The sequence below is a fragment of the Thamnophis elegans genome, chromosome 6, assembly GCF_009769535.1.
Source record: "Thamnophis elegans isolate rThaEle1 chromosome 6, rThaEle1.pri, whole genome shotgun sequence".
Classification (NCBI taxonomy): domain Eukaryota; kingdom Metazoa; phylum Chordata; class Lepidosauria; order Squamata; family Colubridae; genus Thamnophis; species Thamnophis elegans.
The window spans coordinates 18,791,823-18,814,190 of record NC_045546.1 but is presented as its reverse complement, the minus strand read 5'-3'; the positions used below and the strand labels follow the sequence as shown (position 1 = coordinate 18,814,190).

Here is a 22,368-nt window from a genome sequence, read left to right as displayed (position 1 = left end):
TAGCAAAGCGAAGACTGATTATTTAGGCGCAAAAGTGATTGATATATAAAATAACCCATTCCCCACCCCTTGGCATCCCAGTTACAGTCCAATCATAATTCTCCTAAGTGTCAGGTGTGAGATAACTTCGAAAGGCATCACCAAGATGGAATGTCGGTGCCGTTAGCCTTGGCGGGAACCTCCTCCGCATGCGTAGTCCGACAGGCAGCAGAACTCCAGAATCTTCCTCCAGCACAATTAGTAACCCCTCCCAAATACCATGCCCTCCCTCCCCGTTTCATGGCAGCCGAAGCAGCAGCAAAGCAGAGGCTGACATGGTCCTTCCATGCTCTGCTTTGGGCAGGTACTTCTTAAGTCTATTTGTTTACTTATATGCTCTCTGGTTTTAATATCTCTCCTACACATAAATTGTTTTTGACCGTGTATTTCTTTGCTTTTTCTAGGAGCATCGTGTCAAAAAAAGACAAGATGGAAGGCATGACCACATGAGCAAAACCCCGTCCCCTTAATTACATGCATGGCATGGAAAGAAGCAGCATTATACTAGCTCAATGTTAAATATTATCTTACTTTACTGCCTGACAATTTTGAGCCTCAATACTCCATGTCCAGCTATAGTGGACATACTGAAAAGCAAAAGGAAAATGTAAGTTTTCGTCTTAGTGTAATTACTCTTAATGTAACGTATCTACAGCAGTATTTTCAAACTTTGCAACTGTAAGATGTGAAGACTTCAACTTTCAGAATCCTCAGGAAAAGTTTGAAAAACAGTGATCTAAAGTCATTACTACTGTCCTTGAACGAAGGCTCCTGGCAATATATACAAATTTGCACAGCACAAATCTTATATAATTGGCACAAAAAAAAATAGTATACAAATTGTGCGGTCCATGGTTCTTCTATAAAGATCACTAAACTAATAGTCTACAGAAATCTCTCTTACATATAAAATAGGGAGAAAAGATTTGCAGAGATAATTGTGGTTTGAAATTTTAAGATTTTTGTTTTGCACAGTTAGACTTTATAATATAACAACGGAGGGAAAAGGTCCCTGTAGAGTTATGTCAAATATAACTTCTGGGAAAGCAGCCAAGCATATCCCTGAGCAAAGTAATCTTGCTGCAACTTACAATTTTGTTTAATTGCATTGTAATGCTAGATGCAACACTCAGATGGTAGTTTTTAAGCATCGAAGCAACCATTTATTGCCACTTTCATATGGAACAATTGTTCCAATTTCAAATAATTAATCAGCATGAAAATAATTATTCAGCATGAAAGCAGAGCCCTTAGGGTGAGATAGTACAGCCTCACCTGCAAAATATTAATCTACTGCGAGCTATGTATATTTGAGAATTAGTTTTCAGTTTCTGCAAGGATGCAACAAACCCAACTACAATTTAAGGATTAAATTTGCTATATCAAGAAAAATGTAATTTACAAAAATTATCTTTGAAAACCCTAACATTTTAAGCCCAGGGATCAAATCTAAGGAACATTAGGCAACCATTTTTTAAAAATAGTATGGCTCAAAGGACATTGTTATTGTTAGTTGTGAAGTCATGTCCGACCCATCACAACCACATGGACAATGTTCCTCCAGCCTTCCTGTCCTCTACCATCCCCTGGAATCCATTTAATCTCACACCTACTGCTTCAGTGACTTCATCCAGCCACCTCATTCTCTGTCATTCCATTCTTTTTTTGCCCTCAAACATTCCCAGCATTAGGCTCTTCTCCAGTGAGTCCTTCCTTCTCATTAGGTAACCAAAGTTTCATCTTCAGGATCTGGCCTTCTAAAGAGCAGTACGGGTTGATCTACTCTACGACTGAGTGGTTTGACCGCCTTTCAGTCCAAGGGACTCGCAGGAGTCTTCTCCAGCACCAGAGTTCAAAGGCCTCCATTCTTTGGCGCTCAGCCTTTCTTATGGTCCAACTTTCCAAGGACATTAGGAGACAATTAACAGACTACCACCTTGAATTCCCATGATCAAATATCATAAAATACATGTTGTAAATGAATGAATAAGTGGAACGGAGGCTTTCCCATTGGTATGTCTGTCCCAAATTCTTTTTTGTATTAAATTAATTCAGCATTATAAGAAAGGTGTGCATAAACCTCAGTTAATCCTAATTGACAATCTGCAAGAAAATTCCCTGAATTTTGCTTTAAACTTTTAAGTTACGATTTATTCATGGCAAGCTTTATCCTATTTTCTGGGCAGAAAGCTCCCAAGATATCCGGGACCAAGTATTTTTGCTGAAGAGAAAAAGGGATAAAGCAATAAACTCACTCTCTTTCCTCTATAAACCCCTGGCGGAAATGTACAGGCCCCACATTTTGTATCTCGTAAGAGCTCGCTGTGTTTTCTCAGTCTAACAATGGTGAACAAAACCTGGGCCTCGGGGCTAAATGAGGCAACTCCAGTATATTCAGGCTTTGACAAGAGCAGTTTGTCATTTTTTAGGCAGTCTGTTGGGCTGAGAAAAGACGGAGGGCAAAGAAAGGCAATGGAGCAGGAGAAGGACAGAAACGGAAGGGAAGAGAAGCATTAGTAGTGGTTTCACACTCCACTTATTTCTGTTTTTTACTGTAGGGAATTATATATCTCACATACAGTAGAAACACCTTTGCCAGTAATAGCGAGAATCTTAGTAAAGCCAAGTGCTTATAATCATTTCTTTCTTTCCTTCCTTCCTTCCTTCCTTCCTTCCTTCCTTCCTTCCTTCCTTCCTTCCTTCCTTCCTTCCTTCCTTCCTTCCTTCCTTCCTTCCTTCCTTCCTTCCTTCCTTCCTTCCTTCCTTCTACTATTTTGCCAGTCACATAAAATGCTTTATTCTGACATCTAGAGCAGCAGTGGGTTCCTTTCCCCATCGCTACTGGTACGGTGCTCACAGGGCCGCATGTCCTTTCATGCACACGTGCTGTGCATGCATGTGCACTCCACTGCCCCTGCAACACCCAGCTGCTTGTTGGAGCTCACGCAGATGCCACACGCTGTGCACACATGCGCAATTAGCTGGTTGCTTTAAAAACCGGTATAGAATGTGGGTGGGCGGGTGGGTCAAATGAGCCACCATACCAGTACGCTGTCAGCTGCTCCCAGCTACTACCGGTATGGCTGTACCAGGCTGGAACCCACCACTGATCTAGAGAATCTAGAATCAGTCAACATTAACTTCCATCGCACCATTGTACGAAGTCTCTAACAAACATTCAACAACCATTAAAGCTAGGTTATCATAGATAGAGTTTATTTAGGTTTATTGAAAAGAAAAGGAGTTAGTTAGAGAATCCTAGCAATTGGATGTGTGTTTGTATCCAATTACATTAAATAAGTGATTAAATAGGATAAAGAGAAGACATTTCTGATCCTTTTGCTAACTGTATCTTGATACAGTGAAAATGTTTATTTGCCTGCCTAATAAAGATGGAATTTAACAGAATAACAAAGAGCCCTTGGAGGTCTTCTAATCCAATCCCCTGATCAAGCAGGAGAACTTATACCATTTCACACAAGTGGCTGTTCAAACTCTTCTTAAAAGCCTCCAACAATGGAGCAAGCAGAACTTCTGAAGCCAAGCCACTGGTTAATTGTTCACACTGTTAGGAAATTTGTCCTTAGTTCTAGGTTGCTTCTCTCCTTGACCTAAGGAGAAATATCTGTTTGACTAAAGAATATGCATTTGATTATATAATTATATTTATTTGATTCAACTTATGGGACCAGCTATTCACAAGCAGATGGTTCCTTCCCTGAAATTTATTTATTTAGCATACGGCATAATACACATGGTCTTACAACATATATTAATAGTTCATTTAAATTAAAAACACAGTGAAACATGAATGTTAAAAATATCTATATTCAGATACCAATGTCTAGGGCACTGAATCTTTAAAGTACAGCATAATTTATCTGAAAAAAGTCAGATGCTGGGCTAGCATACGCCTCCAGTTTTCAGCCAGTCATGCTATGATCTAAAATTTGTAATGGGACCCCACCGTTACACAGAGAAGAGGATGCTATACCCCTGAAATATTTTGCAAACTAAGATTCTTACTCCCAGATTCAAAGATGCTGACTTTTTAACAATCCTATGTAACAGTCCAAGGTTGTAGTAAGTTCAAGCTGAAGGACAAAATAAGTGTTTCAGAAACAGCAAGTTATGGGTTTGCAAAATGACCGTATATGGTGAAATAGTCAGCTGGTACCATTGAAATCCAGGTTCAAATATACTTTTAGCCAGAAAAACTCAATGGATGACTTTGGGGCAGTCACTATCTCTCAGCCTACTTCAGAATAATGTTGTTGTAGGAAAAACAGGAGGATGGAGCCCCTTGAACACTGCCCTAAATTTCTCAATAAAAGCCACAATACCAGTCTTAAATGTCTCTTACAAATAAAGACTTCCTCGTGGTAAGGACAGTTCATCAGTAGGGAATGAATTATAAAAAGACATGCTTTTAAATTTGATTATGCACTGAGCAGGGAGGTTATTGGCTACTTATCTATGATTCTGGTATCTACATTATCTATGATTCTGGTTCCTGATCAGATCCAGTTTGTGTTCACGGAGGTTTTCTAACAATATGAATTGCTACGTACTTATTTTCTTTTCTGATTCTTAACCATAACATATTCTCAACCAATTTCATTGTATTTATTTTGTACAATGATAATAAAGACTATACTATATATTGCCTGATGAAAATACTAAGAAACTCTAATCTTTGAAACTGTTATAAAACGTCAGCTATCCTTCCCAAAAATATGATCTCTGTAAGTTTTGCAATTTTCAAGGACAACACAACTACTATAACCTTTTAAGAAAATAAAAAAAATGATTACCTGATTAATTTATTTTGGAATAATTCTTTCATAAATGGTACTGATGAAAAAGAAACTTATTGCCTCAGATAGGCATCAGACGATACCTCAAAATTCAACTCAAACTTGCAACATGCTTAAATGTAAAGTAACTTGTGACATGATCTGTATTTTTTTTCCTCCATCAAGAGCAAATTTCAAAGCTAAATACTCCACGTTTTCACAATCCTTTTAATTAGGCTGACTCAGTTTTTGCTGCATAGTTTAAAAGAACACATACAATGTAGTCATCAGCTAAGTAGCAACAATGCCTGGCAAGCAACCAACATTTGGATTTCAATATGAATGGAGCCTTATGACTCAATCACACTTTATTTTATTTTTAGATCTTAATGATCAGGCAAGATTATGTATGATATATTTTATGAACAACAATACAGAATTGCAATAGCAAACACGGTGATGCTTTTTGGCTATATCTTTCCCTGGGCTAAGACAAAAAATCTGAAAGCCTGAGGTGGAGAAGGTTCTTTGTCCTACCACATGATCTGTTGCCAGACGTAACAAAAGTAAACAGAAGAGGGGGAAAAGAGAATAAACTGAAGGAGCTCCTTGAATGAAAAGCAAAATGTTTTCAAAGGCAAAAAAATCAAGAAAGTCCAGTTGCTTTTTGGGAAAAGTACCGTATTTTTCGGAGTATGAGACGCTCCGAAGTATAAGAAGCTTTTGGGGAGGAAAACGGGGGGGGGGGGGGGGGAATCTGCTTCTGCCTCCCAGCAATTTGCCTCCTTGCAACAAACAGCAAACAATACAGACAATATACACTGTTTGTACATTTCAGACTATACTTGTACAGATGCTGTTAAAATTGATGTGCTTTCTGGAAGTATAGTTATTCTCTGCTATTTAAAAGAAGATACAATAGCCCTGGGTCTCTTCAGATCAAGCGTTTATTTTAAAAAGCTTCTTCATTTTGTTAAGCTGTCTAGAACAATAATAAAGCAGTTTTTAAAACATGTCTAATAATTTGAACATTCTATATAGGCATTTATAGTTATTGACTTATCTTCTTGCAGCAAACAGCCTGATTAGCACAAGGAAAAGAATCTGCTTCTGCCTCCCAGCAATTTGCCTCCTGAAGCAAAAAGCAAGTTTCATTTTCAGTTTAAGGGCTCCTCCCAATCATCAGCTGTTTCAGGCTGCAGAAATGCTATAGCCTATTGCCACTGCAAGCCCCATTTCCCCCGTTTGCTACAAGGAGGTAAATTGCTGAGAGGCAAAGGCCAAAGGGTGGGGGAAGATGGGAAGAAAGGTGGGGCTACATTCAGTGTATAAGACACACACAAATTTTCACCCTCTTTTAGGGTGGGGGAGGTACATCTTATACTCCGAAAAATAAAGTACCTTTAAGACAACCATGATCTGAATGATTGAGCATCTCCATAGACAAAACTACAACCCACAAGTCTTTGATTTGCATACAGGACCAACAAAATATTTCCAATGGAAACTTGCCAAGCAATAATCTGTTCAATAATGGTGCTGGGTCCTATGGAGATTGTGGAAGGTAGCAGTTTCACAAAATCTCCTGAGGATGATTCCCCTGCACACTGTGGAAGGATGACTAGATGATTCCCCCCTCCATAATGCTTTGATTTCTTTGTGTGAAAATAGCCCCATCATGAATGGGTAATAACTCCAGAAACAACAATCGTCCTTCTTCATGTAGAGAAGCCACCATGTCAGCCAACAGATTCAATTTAGTCTTCAGCCCAAAATGTTAGTTTTAGTATTCCAAAAGAAGCTCTCTCTTTTTAATTACTTAAATATGAAAACACCATCCTGCAGCATAAAATGATAGCACTTAAGAGGAAAAAAAATATTCACCATTGTATCAGAAAAAGTGAACAAAAACTTTAGATAGCATGAAACTGGTGAAATATGTTATAGACTAAAATAGAATTCATTTGTGTTTTGAACTATTATAAGATCATCATCATCATCTTTATCCATCTGAAGATACCCTATTTACTAAACATTTAAAACATTTTCATACTTTACAGACTATTGTCTTATATTCCTAATAGAGATGATTATTTCTACAGGCAAGTCTGATAATTTTAATTTTCTTTATGTTCCTACCATAACAACTAAATTCACCAAAAATATTTCCAATGGAATGCAATTATTAATCTGTTAAAATGCAAAGGAAAAGAATAATTGAATTGTATTTGGAAAAGCAAAGTAATATTTAGAATGCATTTAAAGGATATTGTCCTGAGCACCTCAAATATAGTTTTTTTTAGTTTTTCTTCCTGTATTATATGTGTGTGTGTGTGTGTGTGTGTTATATATGTGTATGTACATATACACGTACGTGTGTGTGTGTGTGTGTGTGTGTGTGTGTGAATGTGTGTATTGAAATGAACCTCCAAATTCTGCTGCATCTCTTTAATGTGGTACTTTTCAAATTAAGTTTCAACAATGCTTTTTGTGAGCTGGTTCACAAGGTTTAGGAGACTTTTAAAATCGATTTGGGATAAATTCAATTTCCCACCGTAAACAAATGTTCCATTGAATAATGATATATTGCCAGATTGAAACTTCAAAGAAAAAAATCCTTAAAAGACTTCCAGATGAAGTCTGAAGGTCCTATTATCTTTTCCTTTTATCACACCATTCCAGCACTCAAGGCAATTAAGTTCAAATATTGAAACAGGCTGTTATGCTACCTCTAAAGAATGTAATTTCTCTATGATTTTGTCTAAATCCTTTTTTTAAAAAGACTCAGGTAGCAGAGAAAATAATTTGTGGTGATAACAAATTCATACTTTTTTGTCCTAGCTTTATTATCCATTGATTTCATTTTACGGTTCAAAGTTCTAGATAAATGAGAGGGGAGAAATCTTAATTTGGGGTTTCTCTACTTTTGCCTTTTTCCATAAAGAAGCTGCCTCAATATCTTCATAATTTTGCTAACAAAGCAAACTACACAAAAAGATTGGAAAATGCCAATTTTTTGTTTCTTTTCTTTATTTCATCTTTCTTTTCCTTTCTTTTTTATTGTTTCTTTCTTTGCACAAATCAGATTGGTTCGCCTTGGAGTGTTTCTCTGTAGTTTATTTAACTTAAACATTTATTACTTTAACTTTTTGGCCCTAATCCTAATGATATAGCTACACATCTGATACATCTATATATGCTTCAGAGAAAACAATCAAAGCCAGTAATCTATTTTCACAAAAATCAGAAGGAATGTTGATAAAATTGATATGATCTATTTACATAACCTTTAGAGTGAAAGTGAATGTCCTTTTAAAAAAAAATAGTGGAACATGGTTTTAATTAATTTAAAACTAGTCAATTGTCTTAAAATTAGATTAATACAAAAGAACATTTTGTTTTATGTTTGTATAGCATGTTCTTCATTTTAATCACTTTGGAGATGTAATCAGGTAATTGGAGCATTAATTCATACAATGCCGTTCACATTTGGACTGAATGCAACAGACTATTAATATGATTTTAAATTAATCAATGTGCAAGGATAAACATGGTCTTCTTGGCTTTTATCATAGTATTTTAGACTCATGCCTAAAAAAATATATATACAACTTTGAAAGGTTAAAAGTAGCAATTGTTGATATGTACCGTGTTTCCCCGAAAATAAGACAGTGTCTTATTTTCTTTTGACCCCTGAAATAAGCACTTGGTCTTATTTTCGGAGAGGTCTTATTATTTTTGAAGTGCAGAGGGGGCTGCTGCTGCGATGCAATATTTTCGGGGAGGTCTTATTTTGGGGGGAGGGTTTATTTTAGCACATGCGCTCAAAAGCCCGATTGGGCTTATTATCCAGGGAGGTCTTATTTTGGGGGTAACGGTATTATTTGTTCTTTGTCAACATCTGAATTAGTCTTTTTAAAGAAACAGTCACTGGTCACAAAAAGCAATTTGACAACACAGATCAGAGTGGTTTTGCTTGTGGTATTATTTTCCAATTATTTTTTCCCTAGTCTCCCCAAAACTTAAAAAAAAATCTGTAACAAGGTAGTATTTTCCCCCCTGTCGGTTTGTTACAATAAAATAATTTCAAATGTTTTCCTTCATTCTAGAGATAAGTGCAAATCTGCCAGGTGAACTACAAATTGGGCAAGAGGGATAGGTAATTATCTGTGAGGTGATCTATCACAGAAAGAATGAAATCAAAAGGCCATTTCTTCCATCCTGAACTGCTGTTGGTTTCAGTTATGTTTTATAAGCCAGAAGGGGGGACCCAGCTGCATAAAGTCTGCAGCCTAAGAAAGGGAGCAATCAAAACCAGATATTCAGCCAGAAGAAATACAAAACATGCGAGAGACACAGTATCTTTACAAATCCTAATCATAAGTCAAGGAAACATGATGGCACAGCAGAAGTGTTCCATCTGTTCATTCTAAAAAGGCTGATGGGGATATGAAGTAATTGAGTTTTCTAAGGTAGCAAGTCATCTACAAATTTAATATAACAACTGAGACTGTTTAATTCTAAAGCATATGGCTGTTTAATCAAAAACAAAAGAAGTTGTGACTCAAAGCATTTTAGCTGTACAGAAATGTATTTGAAGGAAACCATACCACTAAGGGTGGTACATTTTCAAAGAAGCAGATGCTGCATTTCTGTCAAAAAAAAACCAAGAAGAACAGCAGTGAACTCTGCCCCATATTTGCACATTAAAATACAGAAAGGTGAAGTATGTGATGCTAGAACCTTTTGCAAAAGCCAAGAGTCCCTTGACAAAGAGATGAATGGCATATAAATTTAATAAATAAATAACTATTGCAAGATTCACATAGTAAATTACACATTTTAGATTAGATTAGAATTGTAGACGTTTTTCTGTCAATCAGCATACAATATTATGCACTGCAACCATTATGCACTGGTTTTTTATTTATTAGTTTATCTATTAAATTTAGAGACTCTCCATCTCATTTACAGTGGGTGGTATACAATTAAAAACCACACACACAGACACACACACGGCTTAGTGGTTAAGAAGCTGAGCTTGCCAGCTGGAAAGCTGACAGAGCAGGTTCAAGACCTGAGCATCGAGGGATGGGGCAAGCTCCCGTTCTTGCCCTAGCTCCTATCCAACCAACAGTTCAAAAGCATGAAAATCTGAGTAGATAAATAGGTACCACTTCGGTGGAAGATAACAGCATTTGTGTTTTGCTGCATGATCTGTGCTGCAGCATAATGTCATGCTGGCCACATGACTGTGGAAACGTCTTCGGATAATGCTGGCTCCCTCAGCTAAGAAACGGAAATGAGCTGGACACGACTGAGTAGGGAAAACTTTTACTTTTACCACTGACTGACTGACTGACTATAGGTATGTATGAATGTAGGAGGTGGCTAAAAATAAGAAAAGACCAATTAAAGTTAAGATGAGGGAACAGCCTCCAAAGTACTAGCCAACTCCAATGTTAGGACTCAATCCCTGTGAGTCCCAAACAAGTAGGCAGAACTAGATTTTCAAACTCTTCTGAAAGGCCAGAAAAGTGGGGGCTCACACCACTTTTTAGCGAAGAATATTTAAAAAGTGCAGAGACAACGGCAGAAAAACCTTTCTTCCTAAACCACCTCAGTCAAAATTCTCTAACTGATGGGGTCCCTGTTTATCTTCCCTGTCGCTTGACATACTTTCTTCCCTCTTTAGAAAAGGTCTAATGCTTTTCTAATGATTTTCACCTCAAAGAAGAACTAAATGGCAAATTAATGATCATTAATACTGGCTCACTATATGATTTTCCATATTTTTCGGAGTATAAGATGCAACTTTTCCCCTCAAAAAAGAGGTTGAAAATCTGGGTGCATTTTATACACTGAATACAGCATTTTTTGCCTCCTGAAATCCCGCCCCCTTCGCCAAAATGGCTGTGCAAAGCGTGTAGGAGGCTCTCAGAGTGCTCCTGGGGGCTGGGGAGGGCATAAATAAGCCATTTTTTGCTCAATTCCCCCCCCCCCCGCCCCCAGAAGCACTCTTCAAGCCTCCTAAAGGCTATTCATGCCTTTTTTTAAAAAACAACGAACCTGTTTTCGCAAAAAACGGGCCATTTTTTAAAAAAATTACCTCTTTAAAACCTTTCTGCATCTTATATTCCGGTGTGTCTTATAATCTGAGAAATTTGGTACTGACACAACTTCAAATAACCTTATGCAAATACCCATTTTTAAATCCTAGTTGAGACAAGAAGCATTAAAACTTCCAAGCTTAGAGATAATGCAAAACAGTGAAAGTTCTTTCAGGGTAACATAAACATTTTCAGTATTTTTTTTTAAACGATCCAGATTTCAAAACAAGAAGTTTAACTATGCACTAGGCTTCTTGAGCAACTGGAATATTAATGATAGCATGGCAATTAGTTTGAATAATCACTCTTAAAATAATTAACCAGCACAGAGACAATATTTTTCTGATTGCTGATTATAACTTGAAGGGAGGGGAGCTACTAATTATAGTGTGAGGAGCATGTCAGTAGAAATGGAAGCCATTACAAACTGGGAGAAGAACAGCAGGTGAAGAACTCTAATTTAAAATTTGGAGATTTTTTTTTTTGAGAGGGAGAGATAATTGCATTAGGCCCCACACATAATCTACATACCGTAATGAACTGATTAAACATGTAAAGAGAGGCAGAGATCAATTCAGGCAGTTTACTAAATACGTGCCATTGGGAACACCTACTGCTGTGATGCTGCCATCTCTCCACCCCACCCCCTAATGCTTTAAGTCTAGAGTCAAATTGCTTAACTCAATTAGGACTTGTTTCAAGTTGCTCCAAGAGAATTTGTGAATGGTTGGGGGGGGGGGGCGTTACATGTTGAGTACATGTGCCTTCAAATCAGTGTTTATTTTTATTTATTTACTAGCCGATAACCCAGCATTGCCCGGGTATTTATTTATAGGAGAAAAATATCCAGACCAAACATAATTTCTAATGTTGGATTTTCCTCCTTACTAGATGGAACCCCCTTGTGGAGTACTGTGAAGCCATTACCATGGAAACTCCACTGTGCTGTACAGTAGAAACCATTTTACAGCAGTACAGTAGAAGTCATTTTAAGGCCCAAAAGGCTGTATCTTATCCGAACACACACCCAAAGGATGTTAGGAGTATCTTACCCCCACAGTATTTTTCTCCAGAGAGTGATCTATGTACCAAGTTTGGATGAAATTTCTTGAGGCATTCCAGAGTTATGCTGGAACACACACACACACACACACACACACACACACACACACACACACACAGCCATTTTTTAATATATAGATTTTGGACTCTTGGCAACTGCCTGGACACATCCTTGCTATTTTCTTGACAAGATTTCAAAAATCGTTTGCCATTCCTGAATGTGTTTGTGAGAGAAACTGGCCCAATATCACCCAGCTGCTTCATGCTCAAGGCAGGATTAGAACTCACAGTCCCCTGATTTCTAGCCTGATGCCTTAACTGCTACACCAAACTGGCTCTCAATATATGTTGGATAAATCCAGAATGCTGAATGGAAAGAGAGACATATGGGTGACCTTCTTTGCTTACATTCTTCTTCTAATTTTGACTTTTTGGTTGTATAGCAACTTCCTTTCTTCTTGATTCAGCCATCAGCATTATTCTTGGCTGTTTGGAGGTAAGTTACTAGTAATACAGGACTGCTATCTATATCAGTAATTGCAATTGCCACTCCTGAATTAAACTCATTTTGAATTATTTGTGATTCCTACTTTTAGATTAATTGCAAATGATTTGTAAATATAATATTCTGTTTGGCTTGGTAAATTTTCTTGAATGATATATATTACAAATAGCCTTCATCCACTGTGGCTGACTGACTTAAGGAGGGTATTCTGAAAAAAAAATAAGATTCAAGTGACAAATTGGGGATAGACATTTTGATCCATTACAAATAGTTATTTAGTTTTCATTGCTTTTTTTAATGAATAGAGTGGGGAGGACTGATAAATCAGGAACCATATATTGTTCTAAATGAGGGTTTATTTTTCTCATGCAAAAGATGAATCACAAGAGAAGGAATTGAAAAGAAAGCCAACTAGCCCTAGGAACTCAGAGGTGTAGGAGTAGGCTATGAAACTGAGATATAAAAATTCAGGGTATGAAAAATTACATCTGTCAAAATGTTCTAAGCAGCCCTAAGCAAGTCAAGTCTTTCTCAAATTCAGTTCCTGCCTACTCCTTCACCTTCACTTTGCAACATAGTATTATGGGATCTAGCTGATTGCAAGAAGATATGAGTACAAAGAGTTTTGAATTTTTGGAAAATGATATACAAAGCCTAAACATTTCAGCAATTGCAGTAATATGAGAATTAATCAGTGCTTGCTAGAAGTTCTTGATGCAAATACATACATACATACATACATACATACATACATACATGCATGCATACATGCATACATGCACATATATATATACATACATAAAACACACACAGACAGACAGACACACACACAGACACACGTATATGTGTATGTGTATGTATGTATGTATGTATATATATATATATATATATGTATGTATGTATGTGTGTGTGTGTGTTTGTGTGTGTATGTGTGTTATATTTGTGCTGACAAATCTCTTGTGATGAGCCGAACGACAGAGAATGGAAGTAGTGATCTTCCTCCCATATTTGGGCATACCGGGGGTTGTAAAATCTCTCTCTCTATATATAATATACAATATACAATATACCATATACGATATACACAAATACAACACATATGTAACAAAAAGGCAACAGTAAAAATATTGGGTTTCTGTCTGGGTGGTCTCTTGTGACGAGCCGATGGACAGAGAATGGAAGTAATGAACTTCCTCCCATATTTGGGCATACCTGTGTGTGTGTGTGTGTGTGTGTGTGTGTGTGTGTGTGTGTGTATTGTGTGTGTGTGTATGTACACATGTATACACACATGAATACGTAAATGTATCAGTAAGAGACATTGTTCAGTTACAAGAAGTTATGTGTAGTTGCAAAAATGGCCTGGGTCAATCTATCTGGACTTAAGAATGAAGGAATTAGGTGAAATGCCCCCTTACTGGTGCCTACAATGACCACCACATTGTGCTCTCTGCTTCATAGTTTTGTTTTGTTTTATATAATACACTTGTTACATAAATAAAATATATTAATCAGTGCTCCCCAAACTGGAGATTGCACCCCCAAAATTGTTCATGTGTATTTTAAAAGTGACAAGGAGTCATTTTTTTCCCCTAGTCTGAAGCACTCAACAGCAGAGTATTCTCTAATATGAACTCTTGTGTTATTGAGTGTCAGTGGCCCCAAAATGTTGACAGAGAGAAGTATTTTTAAGATACTGTAATTTAATTTCCATAGATGTCCCTGGGATCTCAGATATAGAAGGAGCCATATTGGCCAATCGGTCCTATTTCCTATAAAGGAGAATATTTGTAGCTCAGGGTTAGAAATGAGGGTTCCTTGATGCTCTCTGAGCTTGACTCTTTTCTTGCAGACGTTTCATTACCCAAACTAGGTAACATTATCAGTGCTAGTGTCATCATAATGGACTAGCACTGATGATGTTACCTAGTTTGGATAATAAAATATATGCAAGAAAACAGCCATGCTCAAAAAGCACCAAGGACTCCTCATCAGTCCTATTTCGTACTCAGTCCTGGAATTCAAATTAAAACATCTTCAATAAATAACAGTCTAATCCCTTCTTGGACACATGGAGCAATGGGAATTCTCGGTAGGTAACTGAGTCCTCTGCCAGTCTTAATCACTGCTAATTGCTCAACTTCCTGACTAGCAATTCTCTTCCTGATCCTTTTTTCAATGTTTCTATAATTTCCTTCCCTTTGTTTCTTTACAGGTAGTCCTGGCTTACCAATCACTTGTTCAGCAACCACTGGAAGTTACGACAGGGCTGAAAAAGGAGTCTTATGATCAGCCCTTAAAATCGTGGCCCTCGCTGTAACCCATGGTCATGTGATTGCCATTTGCGATCTTCATAGTCAGCTTCCAAAAAGTAAACATCAATGGGAAAACCAGAAGGATGTCACAAGTTGTGGCCATGTGACATTGTGCTTAATGAGCCACAGTGATTCATTGAACAACTGCAGTGGGGATGAGGTTGTAAGTCAGCACGATGTTTCACTTGCTATTTGCAACGCTTAGCAACAGAGTTGTCGGTCACAATTGCAATCAGTAAGTGAAGACTATCTATATTTTATTAATTTAAAGTAATGTATAAAAAGCAGTATCGGTAGGCTTGGAGGGAAGGGCATAGCAAAGTAAAAAGAGATGCAATCATTTCACTTCTCCCAATTTTGGAATTTAAAATTGCATTTTACCCTGTCTGCAAATTTCCTAAACAGAATAATAAGTTATTTTCATAAATTATAAACATACCTGCAAGATCTAGCTACACAACACTAACTAGATTATAATACTGGAAAAACTAAAAAGCAAAGAAAATTTAAAGGCCAGACTTAAAATAATTTAGTTTGGATACTCCAATTAGAGGTGCTGTGATTTTTATAAAGTTAGTGCAAGTTAAGCTTCCATTTTAATACTCAATGTGATATAAATAGACTTTGAGATCCTATGTCTCTTTATCCAATTCTACATTCTATAATCAATCATTTCACACTGAGACAAGATCATCTCTTTCTTTTTATTATCCTAACAACACTAATAAAGATTGCTAAGGTGTATTCTTCTGTGGGCAAAATTATCTTCTGTGATGTGCAAAGCTTTAGAAAGAAGTTTATTAGATATGGGTGGATTCTTGTAAAACTGCAGATGCTTTTCACAAATCACCAGGTGGTACAGTGCTGCCCTACAGCGTTAGCTATTTATTCAAATTGTCATATGAACCATCCTATAATGGCAGGGTGGGTTATGTTTCTATGTAGATAAGAATATCTAAATATGTTTCTACCTAGATAAGAATTCCTGGTTGCAAAGATGACTCTAGTCTGACAGGGTGACAAAGAAAAGGAATGGAAGATGGGACCTATTTTAATAGAATAGGCTTGACCTTCAGTTAAGCTATGAAACTGAAATTGCAAAAAAAAAAAAAAAAGTTTAAATTATGTAATTTATGCAAGTATGTATAAATGAGGTTATTACAAAAATGGCAGTCCTCTGGTAATTTAATATTTCACACTGCCAAAATAATTTGACGTGTTTTTTTTTAATGAGCAACCAGGCAGAACCAGTTATTTTGTTTTGGGTTTTTTGCCAACTCCAATGAACAAGAACATTTTTCCTATATTTATTTGCTTAATTGATTGGTCTGTCACCCATCTCACTATAAAAAAGCGACTCTAGATGGCTTGCCAATAAATACCATATATAAAAATATTTTAAAAAATATTTAACATATCTGCATCTTAAATCTCTGTTTACGCTTAAACAAGGATTTCATAAACGTAAAGTATTTTTAAATATATTTTATACTAGCCAATAACCCGACGTAGCCAGGGTATTTATTTATAGGGGAGAAATGTCCGGACCAAACATATTTTCTAATGTTGGATTTTCCTCCTTACCAGAGGGAAACCCCTAGTGGAGTACTATGAAGCCGTTACCATGGCAACTCTACTGCACTGTACAGGAGAAGCCATTTTACGGCAGCACAGTAGAAGCAGTGGTGGGTTCCTAACCGCTTTACTACCGGTTCGCTGAGAGAGCATTTTGCGCGATGTTTTCCAAGATGCTCACTTTGAAATCTGCAGACCTTGAAATACTGTGATATTACTTGGTCCTTGCAAGGGCTCTAATGTTAAAACTGTACCCATTAATTTTTTGCATAAAATTTTAGCTCAAAATCACATATATCTATAGGTTTCAGTCTATCTCAAAAGGTCTCAAGAAAGTCAATGACCTTCAGGCCCCAAAAGCTGAACCTTATATAACTCTTTATCTTATTTCTGAGAACAGAAATATAGGCCATATAGGAAACATCTCCAAAGATATGTTAAGATGTTGTCATTCTGATAATTGAAAACATAGCCAACATCTTGAAATGGACCAGAATTGCTTACGGGCAGCTAGTCTACGATGCTAGTGAACACGGTATATTATCTGTGAAGGCTGGCCTGTAATAATTAGCATGAGCTCTCTGGGTGTCATGGACAAAGCCTATTATATATTATTCTGACATTCTGCTCTGATCCTTTTAGCGCAGATTTAGTATGTTCCACTGAACTGACTCCTTAATGATTTCATTGTGCACAACCAAAGAAAAAAATGTCACATTTTTTTGATCAGCAGGAAAGAATCTCTTGACTATCATATTTCAAGTCACATTTTCTGATTCAAATCTGGGGCTGAGTATCATACAATGTTAAGACTGTTATTACCACTGCTGTCCAGTATTTCAGCCATGCCAATATTTGAATATTATTTTGAAACATGTTTTTTTCTGAAATTCATTTTTTACTATCATTACTGCTAGGTACAGTCTCTCTCTCTCTCTCTCTCTCTCTCTCTCTCTCTCTCTCTCTCTCTCTCTCTCTCTCTCTCTCTCTCCCTCCCTCCCTCCCTCCCTCCCTCCCCCCTCCCTCTTTTTTGATAGACCAATTACTTGCCTTCTATTGGTCTACAATGAATTTCATTTTCCAAGACCAGCTATCTGACTTTCACTGATGGCACAGAGAACACAGAGAGAAGGATGGCATCAAAGGAGACCAATCTTTGCTAATAGCCAGATAAAAACCATGGTCATTTTGATGCAATATAATAAGACAGTAAGGCAAATGATGTGCACAATCAGAACTTCATCCTGGAAATTCATTTCCAATCAGTATCTCTTGAATGAGCTGAACTTTTTTGCTGCAATACATATATACCAGATCAAAATTACAGCTTAACGTGTGATTTGCATTCATATCAGAATGCTTGTTTCTGGGTTTATAAGTATTGGGTTTAAAAGAAAACCTCTTCCACAATTCTGCATCTATAACATTTACTGCATGCATTAGTTGTTGCAATGTTCAAATTACACATGCATATGATGAAACCAGGAGACATGGAAAAATAATTTTGGAGGAAGAAAGGAAAAGGAATATGCAAGGATTTAAAAAATATGAAAAAGGAGTAAAGATAAGACAAAGGGAAGACTAAAAACTTGCACACAAGGCTTTCTTTCTATGATACACTGTGATGGTTCAACACTCTTAAGGTGTGCACACGCAAAGCAGTTCAAGAATAAACTATCATTAAACTTGTTTTCTCATACATGCTGACTTAATGAGCTTTGTTTACTTTTGTATTAATGGGACATATCAACCTAGATGCTAAGATCTTGGCTACTGTAAATTAGACTTATTCAGCAATCTATGGATAATAGCAACAATGGTTTCCACGACAGTCTTTTAGTAAAACAACCCTCTCTTTTAAGTCATGTTGCAAAGGCACTAACAGCATGCTCTACAAATTCTCAATGTGTTTCTTCAGATTTAAAGTCATTTGCCCCAATGGCTTTGACTCTAGAACATGTCCTTCAAAAAGAAAAAAAATTGTCTGGCTAAAAAGGGGTGACATGATCCAGACCTGACCCCTTTTACTTACTAATAGTTAAGACCCTGGAAGCATTACCAGTTCATCTTAAATAGCAAATTGCAGCTACGTATTTTATTTTAAACCCCTTTCTAATCGTTCTCTTCCTCCTCCCTTTTTCTCTATTACAAAAGACTGCAGTACAGTAATGGAAATTTTTCTCTGAATATCCTATAATTTATTTTATCTTATTTTTATCTGTTTTATTTGTTATCCTTTATTATTTCCGTCCTCCTCCTTACCTTTGCATTCATCTTCCTGGCTTCCCTTCTAGCTGCCTTTTCTTTAAGCCTTTTTTCCTGTAAAGAACAAAATTAAACGTAAGAACATAAAGCAGTGTAGAACAAAGCAGCAACTTGAACCAAAAATGGGGCTTTATGAAGAACCTTTTTTTGGACATGCTACATATCACCCCCAATTAGTTTTTGTAGGCATAATAATGAATACGCGATCAGAAAGAGTTCCCATTTAGCCTTATTTTTAAACAAGCGATTGCCTGTGCATTTATGCATTCTGTAATATTGGCTTAACATAAATGTAGACTACAGTGTTTCTAAATGCTCTATCTATTTTTAATTTAGAGATAAGTAGAGAGATAAATATACGGACCAACGTTTGTCTCTCAGGCTGTGGCAGATTTTCTTTCTGATGTATAGGACCGTGAACCAACCACAGGATGACTGAACCACAGAATAGGACACCAATGTGTAAGTCTTCTGTTAGTAACTTTCATCTTTTCCAACCATGTAAGTGACAGCAGTGAACTCTCAACTCCATTAATGAACCCTTAAGGTTTCCATTATTCATTTTAGAGCTTAGGTCTCTTTTTCTATGGTCCACACAGAAAAACCATGGACTCTGTGATACGCTGCACTTGTTATTTAGTCACCAAGTCTCTTCACAACCCCATGGACCATAGCACACCAGTCCTTTCCCCCCCACTTCTGTTGTGGCCCGCCAGCAGAACTGGCAGCAGATTCCCACAGTGAGGAAGTTGTGGAGGAACATGGGCCAATCCTGGAGTCTGGAGATGGTTCTGATGTGGACTCTGTGTTGGAGGCAGAGAGGAGGCCAGAGCCGTATGCCAGTTATCAGATGCCTTCAGAGTCCAACAGCTGGAGCCTATTCCCAATCTGCACATGTGCAGAGTTGCCAGGTGAAGGGAACAGCTAAAGAACAGAAGTCGACTTGGGAGTAAGGCCACAAGTGGCCCCTCCCAGAGGAAATAAAAGAGGAGCGAAAGGGGAGTGGGGTTTGCAGAAGACAATTAGTTGGCTTAATTGGTTTGTTACTCTCCAAGACTCCTTGCCAAACCTGGCAGCTCTCCAAGCCAGATAAGGTCTGTGACTGTAAATCCTCCCTTGAAAGACTTTGCTGGATGTGAATGAGCCGAATTCACAGTAAATTAATAAAAGGAGTTTTTGTCGGGACCAGGAGTTTGCTTCATGCTCTTGGGAAGCCTACGTCAGAACACTATCTTCCACTGACTCCCTGATTCTACCCAAACTCATGTTCACTGTGTCGATGACACTATCTAATCATCTCATCCTTGGCCATTCCCTTCTCCTTTTGCCTTCATCTTTCCCAATATCAGTCTTTTCCAATGAGTCCTCTCTTCTCATTTGATGGCCAAGGTATTTGAGCTTCTGTCCTTCCAAAGTATCTGTCCCTTCAAAGGACAATCAAGGTTGATTTCCCTTGTTATTGACTGATTTGAACTCTTTGCAATCCAAGGGCCTCTTAAGAATCTTTTCCAATACCACAATTTACAAGCATCAATTGACACTCAGCCTTCTTTATGGTCTAATTCTCACACCCATACATTACTATTGGGACGACCATAGCTTTGACTGTATGGACCTTTGTTAACTCCTGTTTGACAGGTACCAGATTTGGGAAAGAGTAGGCTAAACAGGATGCCCACAATTCTGGGTACAAGATAATTTCTCCATCCTTGTGTTATGGAACACAAAGAAGGCAACTGTAAAGAGTTACCATATCTCCCCCCCCCAAAAAAGTGAGTGGAAATGTCTGTGAGTCTTATACAGCAAATATTGTGGTGGGGCGGGGGGGGGGGTGAGGCGATCAGCTGTTCTAGAATGGGCTACCCTTCTGTAATAAGTTAGGGATAGAGAAAACTGATGCATAATACATAGAAGCAACTTGGCTGATTATTACTTAGTTTCCTGGATCTTTAAAAAGAGAAAACTTCTATGTTTAGGAGGAACTAGGAATCTTTAATATATAAATCCCCCGCTCTACTACTAACCAATGCAGAATCTCTCCATGAGGCACAGTGGTGATACCACTCCCTTATTATACCACAGAATGTATAGTTGTAGGGGTTCTAAAGTTAAAACTGTACCCATTAATTTTTTGCACAAAATTTTAACTTTTTTGGAGTATAAGACGCACTCCCCACCACCACCAAAAAAGTGAGTGGAAATGTCTGTGCGTTTTATACAGCAAATATTGTGGTGGGGTGGGGAGGGGGTTGGTGAGTCACCAATCAGCTGTTCTAGAACGGGCTGCAGAGGCGAATGGGTCACGGCGAACGAGTTGCAGTGAACAGGCCGCAGCGGCGGTGAACAGGCCATGGCAAACAGGCAGCGGTGATGAATGGGTGGTGGCAAATGGGTGGCCACAGCGAATGGGCCACAGGAATGGGACAGATGAATACTGGGTGGATGCTGGGAGGCAGAGGCAGATTTTTTTTTCTTGTTTTCCTCCCCAAAAGCTAGGTGTGTCTTATAGTCCGGAGCGTCTTACAGTCTGAAAAATATGGTATTCCTGGCTCTCTTTGCCATAGCAGCAGCTTGTGTTCCCAATATTTACTTGAACATATGGATGCACTCATACAGATCAATGAGCATCAGTATAATTTATTTTATAAAGACTCCGTTTATTTCAATTACTGTCAGGGTAATTAATGACTAAGTCGGAATGGGAGATATGGGTCACAAACTACTCCAGATTAAACATCAGTGACATTGTTCTTCTCTTTTTTTGCCATCTTTAGACATGTCAGTAACCCAACTGTGACTTGTTCAATTCTTGTATATTCAGTGTAAATACCTTGACTCTGTAAGTCAGTACTCAATTTTCTACCGCCTCCAGCCCAATTTCCAAGCTACTTTGTTGTGACCTTCTATGCTGTACCCTGTCAACCTATGTCACTTGCCCATTTCTCTCAAAACCCAGTTTCCTTGCTTAAAACACTACTGCTGAAAAGGAGCTGCAACACTCTATTAATAACGACCTGGGAGAAAGAAAGAGGTGTGGAGATGAAACAAAGAAAGGGCATGGGGCAAGTTCAGACAATTGCCAAATCAGAAGATGAAAATAGATTTCGGGGAGGGGGGTATTAAAAATTCATCAGAGACTATTCCAAGCATAGGGAGACATTGCTACACTGTTCTATTTTGGTGACATTCATCTATCACCCTTGTATAAATTAAGCACAACACAGAAAAACAAGAAAGGCAAGAGGGCAAAATCATCAGTGCTACAATTGTGCAAATTCTTCTGCAAAGACTTGCATGGGAACAAGAGACAAATCTCTATAAACTGGAGATTGCAGAACAGAGGTACTTGATCAGTTTTGCCCATTGAGAGAGAAAGTATATGGAGGCATCCCGTTTCATCGAAAAACAGTGGAAATACACATCCAGTGCATTTTTAAAACTGTCATTTTCCATGCCCAAAGAACATACACATCAATTTTATAATTACAATTAATACAATAAGTGTACTATTTGCATGAGGATATCTATTAATCCATATCCACTAACTAAAAAGCAGGGCACATTGAGAATAGATCTGCTGAACAAAACTCCGCATTGGTGACAGGAAGGACATCTGGCCATTAAACACTCTGCTAGGTCCATTTGGTTGCCCAGATTCCATCCCGCAAGTCGTTAAACGAGGATGATGAAGAGCATTAAAG

At 37.7% G+C, this 22,368-nt stretch overlaps 1 protein-coding gene across 1 annotated transcript in view; it reads right to left on the bottom strand.

The window, feature by feature from the left end:
- Positions 1–22,368, bottom strand: part of DDX10 (DEAD-box helicase 10) — a 177,093-nt gene that overhangs the window by 31,702 nt on the left and 123,023 nt on the right. Inside the window, exon 16 of the mRNA XM_032220167.1 lies at positions 18,665–18,721. Coding sequence (XP_032076058.1) covers positions 18,665–18,721 — 57 coding nt within the window. The remainder of the gene's footprint in view (positions 1–18,664; positions 18,722–22,368) is intronic.